Source organism: Parambassis ranga, chromosome 19 (assembly GCF_900634625.1).
Source record: "Parambassis ranga chromosome 19, fParRan2.1, whole genome shotgun sequence".
In the NCBI taxonomy this organism is placed as follows: domain Eukaryota; kingdom Metazoa; phylum Chordata; class Actinopteri; family Ambassidae; genus Parambassis; species Parambassis ranga.
In genome coordinates, this window is record NC_041039.1 from 19,989,689 (window position 1) to 20,005,273 (window position 15,585).

The 15,585-nt window shown below is 42.4% G+C and overlaps 2 protein-coding genes and 1 long non-coding RNA gene across 4 annotated transcripts; 2 read left to right on the forward strand and 1 right to left on the reverse strand.

Moving 5' to 3' along the window:
* Nucleotides 1-677: 677 nt before the first annotated feature.
* Nucleotides 678-5,785, forward strand: hsp90b1 (heat shock protein 90, beta (grp94), member 1). The gene is made up of 18 exons (XM_028429955.1): nucleotides 678-849; nucleotides 1,243-1,345; nucleotides 1,662-1,803; nucleotides 1,896-2,012; nucleotides 2,103-2,434; nucleotides 2,567-2,678; nucleotides 2,779-2,907; nucleotides 3,039-3,155; nucleotides 3,238-3,375; nucleotides 3,481-3,558; nucleotides 3,643-3,708; nucleotides 3,796-4,065; nucleotides 4,153-4,398; nucleotides 4,529-4,665; nucleotides 4,751-4,829; nucleotides 4,995-5,150; nucleotides 5,321-5,419; nucleotides 5,535-5,785. Exons 1-18 carry the CDS (start codon nucleotides 801-803, stop codon nucleotides 5,559-5,561), a joined length of 2,397 nt encoding a protein of 798 aa, XP_028285756.1. The 5' UTR covers nucleotides 678-800; the 3' UTR covers nucleotides 5,562-5,785.
* Nucleotides 5,786-7,850: 2,065 nt separating this feature from the next.
* prkar2b (protein kinase cAMP-dependent type II regulatory subunit beta) lies at nucleotides 7,851-14,698 on the forward strand. Of its 2 annotated transcripts, none has more exons than XM_028429956.1 (11): nucleotides 7,851-8,357; nucleotides 9,483-9,518; nucleotides 10,386-10,438; nucleotides 10,524-10,607; nucleotides 11,651-11,757; nucleotides 11,848-12,001; nucleotides 13,459-13,560; nucleotides 13,632-13,706; nucleotides 13,789-13,857; nucleotides 13,956-14,094; nucleotides 14,189-14,698. In XM_028429956.1, exons 1-11 carry the CDS (start codon nucleotides 8,090-8,092, stop codon nucleotides 14,320-14,322), a joined length of 1,221 nt encoding a protein of 406 aa, XP_028285757.1. In that variant the 5' UTR covers nucleotides 7,851-8,089; the 3' UTR covers nucleotides 14,323-14,698. The 2 variants fall into 2 exon arrangements, with proteins under 2 accessions (XP_028285757.1, XP_028285758.1); XM_028429957.1 differs by having other exon boundaries at nucleotides 13,959-14,094.
* LOC114451394 (uncharacterized) lies at nucleotides 11,310-12,573 on the reverse strand. The gene is made up of 3 exons (XR_003672199.1): nucleotides 12,445-12,573; nucleotides 11,596-11,691; nucleotides 11,310-11,367 (listed from the first exon to the last, which is right to left on the reverse strand). It is a non-coding gene; the product is annotated as an uncharacterized LOC114451394 (long non-coding RNA).
* Nucleotides 14,699-15,585: the final 887 nt, after the last annotated feature.

A 15,585-nucleotide genomic window follows, 5' to 3' on the forward strand; every position in this document is an offset into this window, starting at 1 on the left:
GAACACATGCATTAAAGAGGTGCATTCGTGAGACCATCCTATGTAATAATGTGTGTTTTTCCAGTATGACAAGACTCATTTATCATACTGATAAAATAGTGTGACTAATAAAAAACTAAATGAGTCATCATGTGTATATTTAAACATGCTTGCTGAACAGTGCCACCTATCGGGTGAAGATGAGTGTCACACATGCTTACAATATGCTTCAGACTGTTTCCACATTTCCACAATGAGTCCTTTTAAAGACAAAATCACTGCAGTTAGTCACAATAACACACACACACACACACACACACACACAGAGAGATACACACAAAAACATTCAAAGCAACCGATATAGTGGCCTAACAAACATAAAAACAAATCTTTCGTCATCTTTAATGCCATCAGACTTCACTGTGTCACGTGTCTTATTGCATCACGAAATCAAACTTTAACCGACAAGTGGACTGAGACTTTTTTTTTCGTATTAACGATGAAGGTAAATTTTAGGAAGTGATGTGCTGATTATTCATTCTTGGCCAATGGTGTCCAGCCACGATTTTCGGGTATTGACTTATGTTGAAGAATCTGATTGGACAACATGTACTATAGCCTCTGCTGTGATTGGTCGAAGGTTGTGCGTGGTGCGCAGCCATTGGCCGGTTGTCACGGGTTTAATAGTGTGGGCTCTTTTGGTGGGAGAGGCAGTCTGTCAGTCTCCCTCTTGTTAAACCAGTGCTGCATGCACTGCTCTCACCCCCGGCTTTTGTCTCAGGAGCTGAAGACTCACGTCGGCATTCAAGCAGGTTTTCAAAATGAAACGAGCCTGGGTGATAGGTCTTCTTTTCGCACTTTTAGCCTTTGGTGAGTAGCAGGAAGATTTACTGTCGTCTCTCGTTTTATTCGTCCAGCATTTTAGCTAATGTTAGCCAGTAAGCTAGCGGTTAACTTGCTTTGGTGCTTTCTTTCTTTCTTTCTCATTCATTACTGCAGCCGTCATAAAGTTATAGATTGCTAACCACAATTTGCTCCGTCGTTCACTAGTTTTTATACAGTTTTTATTGCAATGTCAGTATTCCTTATTCCTAAGTACCTTTCTAGAAGTTTCCACCCAGTATCTTGCAGTTTTTTGTGTGTTAGCCAACGTCTTCATCAAAAAGGTGTTGCTGTTTCATAGTTTCTGTCCTCCTTGGTGTTTGTTTTTTCTCATGTGTAATTCTGAATTAAGCCTTCTTTAATAACCTCTTTACTTTACAGCCGCTGTAAAGGCTGACGATGAAGTTGACATTGATGGAACAGTAGAGGAGGATTTGGGTAAAAGCAGAGATGGCTCCAGGACAGATGATGAGGCGGTGCAGAGGTAGGTGCCTCCTAAATGCCTTGCTTAGATTTAGTGAATTGTAATTGTTGTATCAGGAAAGGTAAACTAAACCTTAACAGTACAAGGTCAAGCATGACCAAGCTTGTGCATACAAATGTTCACAGGCACACTGGGGTTTTTGTCGGGCAGAGCACTGTAGAGTTTCCTACACACGTGTCATTAAGTGTCATCTTTTTGGCCTCACACTTTAGTTGAGATCCCCAAAGGGGAGCACAGATTTGTTTGTTGCTTAACACCTGGGATTTGCTCTTGTGCGCTCCCCTGTTCTCACCTGTTTGCATCTGTCTACCCTCAGAGAAGAGGAGGCTATCCAGCTGGATGGGTTGAATGCTGCACAGATTAAGGAACTCAGAGAAAAGTCTGAAAAACATGCCTTCCAGGCTGAAGTCAACCGAATGATGAAGCTGATTATCAACTCTCTCTACAAGAACAAGGAGGTGAGGCGGAGTCACAGTCTTTATGTAGCACTGCAATTGTAGATTTGCCTGTAGGGTATGACCTACAATCATTATCTGATTCTCTGTTTCAGATCTTCCTTAGGGAGTTGATTTCCAATGCCTCAGATGCTCTGGATAAGATCCGCTTGTTGTCTCTTACCAATGAGGATGCAATGGCTGCCAATGAAGAGCTGACCATCAAAATAAAAGTATGTACATCAGATATTTCCCTTTTATTGTAGCCAACAGTTTCTCAGTTTTGTATTATTTTAATATAAACATGTTGTTTCTATCCCCAGTCTGATAAGGAGAAGAACATGCTCCACATCACAGACACTGGTGTCGGAATGACTAAAGAGGAGTTGGTTAAGAACCTGGGCACCATCGCTAAGTCCGGCACCAGTGAGTTCCTGAACAAGATGACAGACATGCAGTCTGAGGGACAGTCTACATCTGAGCTGATTGGGCAGTTTGGCGTGGGCTTCTACTCTGCTTTCCTGGTCGCCGACAAGGTTATTGTGACATCCAAGCACAACAATGACACCCAGCACATCTGGGAGTCTGACTCGAATCAGTTCTCCGTCATTGAGGATCCCCGTGGCAGCACATTGGGCAGAGGAACCACCATCACGTGAGTTATTTGCATGCACCTGTACATCAAACTCTATAGAACTTAAATGTATAGCAATGCACGGCTCTCTTTTTACTATCAAAGTCATGGAGCAACTAAATATAATCCCCCATTCCCTCTGCTTCACCCCAGACTTGTCCTAAAGGAGGAGGCCTCAGACTATCTGGAGCTGGAGACCATCAAGAACCTTGTCAGGAAATACTCTCAGTTCATCAACTTCCCCATCTATGTTTGGGCCAGCAAGGTGATTATATTTATATTTCCTTCCACATTTTCAAAATGAAATGAAATAATGTGACAACTATGGAAATGACTAATCATGGATTTATTTTTCAACATGCTAGACTGAGACTGTTGAAGAGCCCATTGAGGAAGATGCAGAGGCAGCAGAGGATCCAGAGAAGGAGACTGCTGAAGATGAGGCTGAGGTAGAGGAAGAGGAGGAGGACAAAGAAAAGCCAAAAACAAAGAAGGTAGGTCGTTTATGAAATTATTAGAATCACATGTGCAATGAGACGTTTAATATTTTGGCACATCAGGAAAAGACGTGTTCTGTCAAGTGTTTTCTTTTCCACTTTTGCCAAAGTGTTCTTATGTGTCGTAGGTTGAGAAGACTGTGTGGGACTGGGAACTGATGAATGACATCAAGCCCATCTGGCAGAGACCAGCTAAGGAGGTTGAGGAGGATGAATACAAGGCTTTCTACAAGACTTTCTCAAAGGTAGGCACAAGATCAGTGGAGCCGTTTGTCACACGATCATTAATTTTAGAAATACCAACTCAAACGTTTATTTCTTCAACAGGACAGCGACGACCCTCTGGCACACATCCACTTCACGGCTGAGGGCGAGGTTACATTCAAGTCTATCCTGTTTGTGCCCAATTCAGCTCCCCGTGGTCTGTTTGATGAGTACGGTTCCAAGAAAAACGATTTTATCAAGGTGTGTATCCTGAGCAGTAGTTCTATATACTACTGTGCTTTCGTTGAGAGGAAAAAACAATTCAGGAACTTGAACAATTTCTAAATAAAAATGTGTCTTCCACAGCTGTTTGTCAGGAGAGTGTTTATCACTGATGACTTCAATGATATGATGCCCAAGTACCTTAACTTTGTCAAGGGAGTGGTGAGTTATTTTTAAACAGTCATGTTTGATGTGGTCTGTTTTAATATCACCCACACAGCGATTAAGTGAGATTTATTTTTCCAGGTTGACTCTGATGACCTTCCTCTCAATGTGTCCAGAGAGACTCTGCAGCAGCACAAACTGCTGAAGGTGAGCTCAGCATCCACATTCATCTTTATGATGCCATGTTTTAGCTTCATGGCAAAACAAGTCATTGCTTGTCTTATCCGTGGTCAGGTTATCCGGAAGAAGCTGGTGCGCAAGACGTTGGACATGATCAAGAAGATTGCAGAGGAACAGTACAATGATAAGTTCTGGAAGGAGTTTGGAACCAACATCAAGCTGGGCGTCATCGAGGATCACTCCAACAGGACCCGTCTCGCTAAGCTGCTGCGCTTCCAGACCTCCAACAGTGAGAGCACCCTGGCAAGCCTGGAGCAGTATGTGGAACGCATGAAGGAGAAGCAGGACAAGATCTACTTCATGGCTGGTACAAGCAGAAAGGAGGTGAGTAAATGCCCAACTTTTGCTGTTATGTACATTTTCAAACATGCATACAAGATGTGCTGAAACTCTTGTCTGTTTGGTTTACAGGCTGAGTCCTCTCCCTTCGTAGAGAGGCTGCTGAAGAAGGGCTATGAGGTGATCTATCTGACAGAGCCTGTGGATGAATACTGCATCCAGGCTCTACCCGAGTTTGACGGAAAGCGATTCCAAAACGTGGCTAAGGAGGGCGTCAAATTTGACGAGGGTGAAAAGGCAAAGGAGAAGAGGGAGGCCTTGGAGAAGGAGTTTGAACCTCTGACCACTTGGCTGAAGGACAAGGCTCTTAAGGAGAAGGTAAGAGAGACGCATGTTGTAATATTGATTTAAAAAAAATAAAAAAATAAACACCAGCCGCAGAAGTGGTGAATGTCTGTAATCGGTCACATTATTTATCATGATGCTGTTTTTTTTTTTCCCCCAACAGATTGAGAAGGCCGTGCTCTCTCAGAGGCTGACCAATTCACCCTGTGCTTTGGTTGCCAGTCAATATGGCTGGTCAGGAAACATGGAGAGGATCATGAAGGCACAAGCTTACCAGACAGGAAAAGACATTTCCACAAAGTGAGTAATTACAATACCTATTTGATTTCCAGTAATGTTTATGCTCATCGCAGTTTCTAATTAATCTCTCTCTCTCGCTTTTCAGTTATTATGCCAGCCAGAAGAAAACACTAGAAATCAACCCCAAACATCCTCTTATCAAGCAGATGCTCAACAGGGTCAATGTAAGTCTTACTCTTCTCTTCAGTGGTATATACATGTACTATTTAATCATTCAGTATTGTGTCATTTATACATTGATTTTAACATGAGGCCAGAGTTAGCATTTGTAACCATAAAATGGACCAATCAGAGCTGAGAGCCTCATGTTTTTCCCTTAATGTCATCAGGCTGATGCTGAGGACCAGACTGCATCAGATCTGGCTGTAGTTTTGTTTGAGACGGCCACACTGCGTTCCGGCTACCAGCTGGTTGACACGAAGGCATACGGAGACAGGATAGAGCGCATGCTCCGACTCAGCATGAATGTTCCTCTGGAAGAACAGGCAAGTTTCTGCCAGCTGTTGCACACTTTGCTTTTATGCATAACAAATGAATTCAGTTTCAGTGTGCAAGGTGTTGATAGCTCTTACTTCCTTTCATGACTAAAAGGTTTCTGTCTTTACGATCAAAGATGGTGTTGAAGTATTCTTTAAAAACTGTGACTGCTCTACAGATTGAAGAAGAGCCAGAGGAGGAGCCTGAGGAACCAGCAGAGGATGACTCTGACGATAAAGAGGATATTGTAGATGAGGAGGAAGACGATGAAGAAACGGTGAGAATACTTGGTATTCTGGCACATGTTGAGGCTGCACAATAAGAATTTTAAATGTTGGAGTATTTATTGTTCAGGCTGTTCTCTCATAAAGTTTTCTTCTTTTCCATCACAGACAAAAACAGACAGGGATGAACTGTGAAGCACTGAGAGGAGCACCGAATAACAAGGCTGGAAACTGAACTCCTGCACCATTGTTATCATGGGTTGGGGTTTTTTAAGGCGAGCATTGTTTGTTTTTGTTATTTTTTTTTTTTTTTTATTACATTCCTCATGGCTGTAAATTTGTTAATATTTAACTGACCTGTTTATGGAAAGATGCGATCCTGTCTATTGATCAAATAAATGTTTCCTGTAAAAACAACATATACAGGAGTAAGTTTGATGTTTAGCACACTATATGAGAGTTATTTTAACATCAATGAAATGTTGCAACCAACCAATATCCTAAAAGGCAAGAGGGATAATCCTAAAAGTGAACAAGACGAGCTTCTGAAAGGGTACTACGGTATATTAGGGTCAATTCTTGTTACATCCAGATTCTTTTTATTTACATGTACATGTACAACGTTTAAGAGTCCCTGCAATACGTTTTCAGAATATCTGTTCATTTGATAAGTAAAAACAAACTGATTCTAACAGTTTTAGTGGATGTAAATTCAGATCTAGATTTTCAACTGTACTGTGACTGACGAATAAGGAGTGGGTTTCCTGGTAACACATAACACAGCAGGTGTTTTCTAAGTATGTCTAGTAACAGAATGTTTGGACCCCCTTGAAAACAGTGGCGAAATGAGCTTTAGAACAGGTGAAACTACATGAAAATCTTATTTTACACGTTTTCATTTTTGTTTTAAATAAAAAGTTAAATGTTTGCCCCATGCCATATTCTAAAGAGGGTAATCCCCCTTACCTCCTACTGTGATGAAATAAACTAGCCTTATTTTATGATTCTTAATGCTCGCTGTGATGAGGCTGCAGCACACATAACAGAACATTGCAATGTTATATCATGTCCAGAAGATGGCACTATTACCCACATGTAGAAGTTATGAATCAGTTTAACCACAACCAAGCTGCAGTCTTATTTAACTTTAACTTTAGGAGTTTAAAAAAGTGGCTTCCCACCTTTTAAGTATCTCATCAGAGGATAGCTTCTGCTTAAACCACATGTGCACATTTGAATTTAATGTTTTTTTTTTTGCATTTTAAAGTGTAGTATCTCCACAGATGCAAGCTCCGCTGGTCTGTGAGGAGACATTAAGCAGAAACAATCTTCAGGATCCACGGTTCAGAGAGCAGAGCCGATGCACAGAGCTTGGTTTCTGCAGCTGCCTCCTACAGTACACTGTATACATTCAAACAAAATCATCCAGTGTACACACGGCTCACAGTGGCCCTGAGTGGTTAGCAGTTTGAGAGCAGCTAAACAGCAGTATAACAGGTCAGTCCCTGTATGTGCTCCACATATGTTCCCAGGAGTGAGAGGATGCTGTGCCTTCTTAATAAAAGGCGACAGATATGGGCCACAGCAAGGGGGGGAGGGGTCCCCTGGTGGAGCCACAGAAGACTCATAATCAGATATTAGCCAGATTCCTTTCTGAATTCCTACTGAATCCTCCTGTTACCCTGCCCTCTGCTGTCTGCCATGAAATTCCAACACAATGTGATAATGGCAGAGCTCAGGTTTGAAGTAGCTGAACCTCAGGTCATCGAGCTCTGTCCTTAAATTCAAGACTAAAGCCCATGGATTTATTTGTTTCCTGATGCCATATGTCATTTGCATTGTTGGACATTTTGTTCCACTTCTGTTGTAAAACTTTTATTTAAAGTGTTTAAAGTGATTCCAGTAGCCTAAAATCTCAAATGATGATTTATCACTGTTTTTTTTTATGTGAGCAGATGCTGCGCTTTGGTTTCAGACTAGTTTTTGTCTTTTATGCTGAATGTTTAATTCCATAATGAAACTTGAAGGCATACAGCCTGTCATGCTTCATAGGCACAGTGTTCTTAAAGGTCCCATGATATTAAAATATGCAGCACATTTATTATTTTTCTCCCTCCGGGCTCTTTGTGTGCTGTTAAAGTGACAGTCCCCCCTTATGATGAGCTTCTAATGTAAGGATATGTTTATTTATTATGGAATTTAGACTAGCAGCACTGTATGGATGATTTTTATTGTCATCTTTATTTCCTTGTTTTTTATAAGGACATCATCTGGGCTTTGGATATTTGATCTTGTTGCTCTCACTGAAAATCGATCTGTGACTGATAGAACCCACCCGAGGGGCTTCGCTTTCCCATCATTTGTATTTTGCGACTGACTGCAGCTTCTGCGCTGCTGCTCATACGCAATCCCTGGATAGGTGGTTGCCATGGATTCCTGGGTCACATGCGTGGGTTTCCTATAGCCAGAAGCAGCAGCAGCAGAAGATGCTTGGACCAAAAATCCAGAGAGCCATTTTCATTCAAGAAAACGCGAGGATCCGCTCTGGCTGCCTTGCTGCCGCCTGGGTGGCCTGACTACACACCCGTCGTTGCTGATTTTGGACTTCTCTCTCTCCTCCCCTCCCCTCCTCCTCCGTCCTCAGCCTCACTTGCGATTTCTATTTTCCATTTTTGTTTTTGCAGCAAACCGGTTTTGTCCACATTCATAGACTGATAACAGGAATGAGTATAGAAATCCCTGAAGGACTGACGGAGCTGTTACAGAGCTTTACCGTGGAAGTGTTGAGGAACCAGCCCAGGGATTTGCTCGAGTTTGCGTTACAGTACTTCACCCAGCTGAAGGACAGCGAGACCAAAGAGGCCTCCTTTGGCAATGACCAAAATTCGGCCCCAAGACCTGGAAAAGCGGTCAATTTCATTGACGAAGCCATGCAGATCGATTCAGAGAACGGAGAGGAGGAGGAGGACGACGATGACGAGGAGTTCACAGGTGGGTTAATGTATTTACTACATACGAGGAGGGTGGTGTGTGATGAGATGAATTCATATTGTGTCATAATGGTGATCTGTGGGAGAGGATGAGGAGCACTCTGAGCGCAGCGGTGCGCGCCACCTTGCATCCACCACGGCTCTGTCATTTGCCATATATGGTCACGGAGACTGGATGATGGTCCATGGACGTATGCTGCTCTTCATCTGCGTGTGTGTGTGTTTTTGTGAAACAAAAAAAGGGGCAGCTGCAGAATAGAGAGGCTGCACTGTGTGTGTGTGTGTGTGTGTGTTTTATAAAGAGCCTGCACCACCTTTGGCCATTTTGAATACGGTCTTGTTGCAGGTGCAGGCCTGGTGGGCCTAACGCTGATCAGCTCATGTAGCACAGATATGACAAAGCAGACACAGGCAGAGAGCTGCGCTGTGATGATGGCAGCAGTGCTGACAGCTGAGGATGTGTTTCCTGAGGTGTGGTGGTCATGTTTACCACGATGGCCGGTGCAGCAAACCCAGGGAGCTCTGACACAGCATCCCAATGAGAGAGAGAGGGAGAGGGGGAGAGAGGGGGGGAGGGGGAGGAAGAGAGGGAGAGAGAGGAAGAGGAAGAGAGAGGGAGAGAGAGAGAGAGAGAGAGAGAGGGGGAGGGAGGAAGAGAGAGAGAGGGAGAGAGAGGAAGAGGAAGAGAGAGGGAGAGAGAGAGAGAGAGAGAGAGAGAGAGAGAGGGGGTCTGCAATGGTTGCATAAGGACGTGGCTGAGCCCCTGTTCCAACACTGATCGTGGTTTTTTTGGGTCATGTTCGTGCCCCCATCACACCTCCAGCTTCTTAATGATGTTTCCCCCTGTGAGCCCTGGCTGGCAGGCTATGAATGGACGAGCCCTCCTGTCTAATGTATATTTCATACTGACCCATTGTGTAGGAGCTTGGCACTTTTGCTGTGTTTTTTTTTCATGTGAATTTCTTCTCATGTAAATCTGACTCAAAGACCAGATCCACATCAAAGCAGCCTCTCCTCATTCAGGTTTCCACACAGCTGAATATGGATCCCTCCTCCCAACACTTGTAGATGTAGAAAATTGAAAACTGAATGATCATGTGACTTTATTTTTCTTTGTCCTTTGCAGCCCCGGTGATAAACAGATTCATCAGAAGAGCCTCAGGTGAGTGTGCTTCTTAGTAACAGTGGCCTTTAAAAGGCTGCTGGGTCAAAGGGAAAACTCTGGACATTGTCAGTGCTGAAAAAAAACACATGAACACTGAGGCTGCGTCACATTTGCTCCAGTACAAGTGATAGGGAAGTTTTTTTTTTCCATCTGTCTTTTATTACTTTCTCCCACTTATTAAAATAGTGTTGATTTATTGGAGCTTGTGAAATACGTTTTTTTCCTTGAACCTGGTTAATAATGTCAGAGTGACGCGGGAGGGGGGGGATCGGGAGCGGCTGTAGCTCTGCAAGAATAACTCTGCTGTATTAAATTGACGGTTTCCTGTCTGAAGGGAAAAACTCTGTTTGCACCTTTTATGACTTCAGATGGGAAGTTCTCGTCTTCTTTAGAGGACACTGTTAGGGCAGTAAGACTTAAACTAAAGAGAGTGGTCTTAATTTAAGATTAAGATTATGCTTAGATTATGCTTATGGCTGGGTTACTGGGCATTGCTCCTGTATTACCACATCGTTTATATATTTTTTCGAGCATCATCCGTCCCCAAAAAACACTTATAACAAAGGTTTTTATTAAAAGATTTGTTCAGTGAGATGCAGCTAAATCAACCCTGGAATCTTTGAAAGTCTTTGCTGTGGGCCACCTGAATATGAACATGTGTTTGTGCAGAGGTTACGTAAGGTGACCTCCCACCCTCCCTCCCAAAAATCACCCTGTGTGTATATTATTTAAGACACACAGGGCACGGGTGCATTTGGAAGTTAACTCTTTCACTGCTGCGTAGAATCCCTGACGCCATAAAAAATAATCTGTGAACGTACTGTATGTTCGAGTGTTATTTATTTGTTGGTTCCTGCCATGCAGTGTGTGCCGAAGCCTTCAATCCTGATGAAGATGAGGAGGATAAAGAACCATGGGTAACCTGTATCTCTTGTCATTATCATTATCATCCTTTCAATTTTTCAGAATAAGCGGCTCTTAAAATGTGTTTTAATTTTGCAGGTCACCTACCCAAAAACTGACGAGCAGAGACAGAGACTACAGGAAGCATGCAGGGACATTCTTCTGTTCAAGAACTTGGATCCAGTGAGTGAATTATTATTCTATATAAGCAGTCCTCTGGTTTGTTCCCTTCCATCTCATTGAATTACACAAAGAACAAAAAAACATGTCCTGCGGCCACAGCAGCTTTCTGCCACATGCTCAGCGCATTCTGCATGATTCTGTACAAATTATTCCCGTTGAGGAAAAGCAGAATAGATATGAGATTAACCTGTAGAATACAAATAATGACAAATTGTAAAAAAATAGGTGGTAATCCAGATACATCCGCATCCTCAATAAGCAGCAGATAATAGATGGGATTATCCTTTTTCACCTTGACATTCTAGGATTATTTGATCACTGCAAACTACGGCCTTGTGTGCTACATTCTACTTAAGCTGAATTACTAGCACAGCAGTTTGTGGCACTGTTGTAAACCTGCAAATCCACAAAAAGCATGCTAATTTTTTTAGATGATTATTTCTGTCCCATAACTGTTTGAGAACTACATGTTGACACGCTGCCCTCTTTTCAATCATGAGAGACTCAGCGAACTGAATGAGAAAGATTTATTAAGTACAAAGTTTGAATGTGCATTGGAGTTCTAGACCCCATCGTGAAGACCACATCCGGAAAGGGGGGAAAACGCAAGAGGAGAGGCCGCTGGATCAAAAGATCCCCCCCCCGGGGTCTAGACCTGGTGGTGGTGGAGAGCTGGAGGGCAGGAGATAGGAGGCCTTACTGGTGTGGATCTGGTGGTGCTTGGGGTGGAGGAGGGTTGCCGGGTTCGATCAGAAGACAGCTGGAGGAGAGACGAAGACTTTGATATTTCGTGCTAAGCTGTGATTGGTCAGGAGAGGGACGGAAAGCGACAGCTGATTGGTGAGCGAGGTGCTTTCTATTAAGCACCTGACTAAGAGAGCGGAAGAGAGGGGGAGCAGAGGAGTGAGGGATAGAGGGAGAAAGAATAGGAAGCGGATAGGGATAAATGGTGAATGATGGGAAACAGAGTCTTCCTGATTGAACTTACGCTGAGAGCTACATTAGCATTGCAGATCCATGTTATTGCTTTGTCCCCCTCACAGGAAGAGATGTCTCAGGTGCTGGATGCCATGTTTGAGAAGTTCTGCACAGAAGGAGAACACATTATTGATCAAGATGATGACGGGGACAACTTTTATGTCATTGAAAGGTGATCTAATATTCTCATTCAGGTTTTGCCAATGATTACAACTTTGTTGCCATTCTGATCGATTATCTCTCTAATTATATTTTCATCCAGTGGAACGTTTAACATTTTCGTGGTGGCTGATGGGGGGGAAAAGCTGGTAGGCTGCTATGACAACAGAGGCAGCTTTGGAGAACTGGCGTTGATGTACAACACCCCCAGGGCAGCCACAATAATCGCCACCTCGCCTGGAGCCCTTTGGTGCCTAGTGAGTAAAATCATTACATCCTCCTGCAAGAGCACAGCGGGCTCCCCTTACCGAGGGTCTTTGTAACACGCTGCGCTGTCGGTTGTCATGATTTAAATAAACACCCAACTGGTCTGAGGCAGAGTTGCTGCCAGCATTACACACACACAGCGCAAGTGAGTCGACATAAAATGTGAGCTGTAAAAAGGTGACAGAGCACAAATCACAGCCCTGGATGTGATTTAACAAGCTTGTAATGTTTATATTAAAGCGAATATACAAGCGAGATATGAAAATAAAGACCTGAACTCAGTTGAAGACACCTGCTTTTTCTCGGGTCTTTTTAAAGTAAGCAGTTGCTTGAACAATTTGTTTTCCAAACCATGGCCGGAGCAGCTGCTGTGAGCGTTCAGTTGTTACTTGATTTCTTCCTGCGAAGCAGCTTGTATATTATAATGACTCACCGAGGGTCGCGTCCTGAAACTGTTTTAACAGCTCTGTTATGTCATCTCTGTGCAGACTGGGCAGGTTGCTGCTGTATCCCCCATTGACCTGAGCACTTGTAGTGTGTGTGTGTGCATGTGTAAACAAACAGGGAGCCCTCAGCCTTTAGGTCGAGGAAGGACAGCGCTTCCAAAGGGCTTCTGAACAAACTGCAGACTGTAGAGACACTCAGCTCGCTTTGGATAACACAGAATGCAGCAGGGGCAGTTACCAAACTGATGGAAATTGCAATTTATTTTAATAACAACGGTCTTAGCTAAGAGATTATTGGTACACAGCGTTATTGATCTTCTGTACAAGAAGAAGGATCATAAAGACTTATTGTTTCCTTCAGGTTTTCCTCATGTTTAAGTGACAAACCCCATCATCCTACAAATGTCTCCTCTTTTGCACACGCTAACATTTTTCTACAAACACACAAGCCCTTAATGTTAATCAGTTTATTAACTCCACTGCAGTTGGAGCTTCTGTCTCATTCAGGATTCTTAGTAAATGTTTAATTGGATATTTATCCTGCAAGACTCTTGTTTGGGTGAGAAGAAAAACATTTGCCAGCTAGAGGGCGCCCTCTGCAGCTGCTTACCTTTTCCTACAGTACAGCATGTACTGCACCGCTGCATGTTGTCATTCAAGGTGTTTAGACATGATCCTAGTGTATAAAAAAATTCTGCAGCTTTGTCATTGACAGCATCAGGGTAACACATGCTGCTGGGTGTCTTTGTGGCGTTTTTTTAAGGAGAGGTATTCTGCTTGCTTGAATTCAGGCTCACAGTGACCCCTGCTGTAAGTGGTGCGGTGTTACATATGAGTTATTGTGTTGGTGAGTAGGCACCAGAACAGTCTGGAAATGTAGGGAAAAGATAAAAAATCTGATGATGGTGCCAGCGTTTGTTGGACATATTAGATTATGTTGGCCTTGTGGCATTAAAAAAAGGGCTTTTTATCCAAAAGATAATCCATATGCTGTGTTTCAGGATCGTCTGACATTCAGGAGGATCATAGTGAAGAACAATGCCAAGAAGAGGAAGCTATACGAGGCATTCATTGAAACATTACCGCTGCTTACATCTTTAGAGGTCAGCATTCACTTTAAACTGTGCTCTGTGCTTATGCACCACAACCAACCCCAGTGTCCTTCCATCCACAGCTGTCAGAGAGAATGAAGGTAGTAGACGTGTTATCCACCAGAGTGTACAGTGATTCACAGCAGATTATTGCTCAGGTAACACATCTCTTTATGTGACCGTATCACTTTGACCGCCGTGTGTATGTGTTCATCATGACCGTTTTGATCTGTTGCACAGGGTGATTTAGCAGATTGCTTCTACATTGTTGAGTCTGGACAAGTTAGAATCACCATGAAAAGAACCCGGGTATATTTTTGCACTTTCTCCTTTTTTCATCTTGAAGTGGAAACAACCCTCTTTTTTTTAAAAAAAGAAAACATATTATAATGTGTCTTTCTTTTCAGCAGACAAAAAAAGACCAGGAGGAAGAGGAGGTGGATATTGCTACATGCTCTAGGGGCCAGTATTTTGGAGAGCTGGCTCTCGTCACGAACAAGCCCAGAGCTGCATCTGCCTATGCTGTGGGGAGTGTCAAATGCCTGGGTACCATTATGAGCATCACACACACACACACACACACACAACTTTTGTTATTGATTTCTCTTCATTAATCTGTTGTCTTTCTTTTCTCTGTCAGTCATGGATGTTAAAGCCTTTGAGAGACTGCTAGGCCCGTGCATGGACATCATGAAGAGAAACATTGCTAACTACGAGGAGCAGCTGGTGACCCTGTTTGGAGGTAGCCCTGAGATTGAGCAGCAGACTTCATAAGATGTCTACAATGGACCATGAGTGGGTGGACTGGGGGAAAAGAACAAGGCTTGTATGGATGTTTTCCCCATAACCACATGAAAAAAAAATAGCTTTTTCTTACCAGAAATGTGAATATCCACCACACTACAACATCAGATAAATAACTCCCATAAAGTACGAGACGAGGTTTATTTTTAAGTAGGGTTTGCCACAGAACGTTCAGAGTGAAGTAAGCCAAAGCAGAGTTGCTTAAAGCTTGTTTAAATTACATTTCTCACAACTTCTCACCTTTAAAAAAACGTAAGTGTACATTTTACTTGTCAGTGTCAGGTGCATTATTTGTTTGTATACTGCACAGTTTTGTTAACTCTTTTCTCCACAGTGTTATAGCTACATCCACAGTATTAATATTGTTTGTAAATTTCTGCAGTATTTGTTAAAATCAAATGCCAAAGCCAATTTTCTTACTGGATTGAATTGTGTGATTAATTAATTATATATATATATATATATATATATATGGCATTCTCTGTAGGGGGTGCTCTCCACTCCACCCCAAAAAAAAAACTTTTAAAAGACGTTAATTCACATTTTGATCACAACAGAATGTAGACTTGGCAGTACCTTAACAATACATTTATTTCGTACGTTATTTGAATCCCATGAATACATGCTCATAACCTGTGTATATCATTGTTGGTAAGTGTTCGTGGCTGTTAGCCTTATACTATGCTTTTACAAAAAAGAAGCAGACTTAAGAGAGATAGCTGATAGTTTTGTAAAAAAAAAAAAAAAAAGAAAAGAAAGAAAAACATACAACCCATTGCTGTACAATTTTAAATATTTACTGTTATTATATAGGCCCACTTTTAACTCATTAAGTTGCCCCACTATACTGTAGTCATTATAGGCGATGTCTTAAGATGGTTGATTTTTCTGTGTTTTAATGTAAAATTTAAGTCATACTGTTTTCGTGTAGGTGAAACATACACTATAAAGACACCCATTATTGCCGTCTACCTCTGCCAACGACTTATACTGAGGTCCTCTCATCTCGCTGTCTCTCTCTCTCTTCTTCTTCTTCTTCTTCTTTACTCTTTTTTGAAATGAACAACTGAGGTCATCTGTATTTTGTCTGCAGCTTGGTTTTATCCCACCCTCCCTGGTAGTACTGGTTATTTTTTAAGGCAACAACCCCACAACACTGGCTAAAAGTACTGTATGTTTCACTTTTCATGTCAATAAAGAACATTTTATATTCACGTGTTATTTCATTGATTG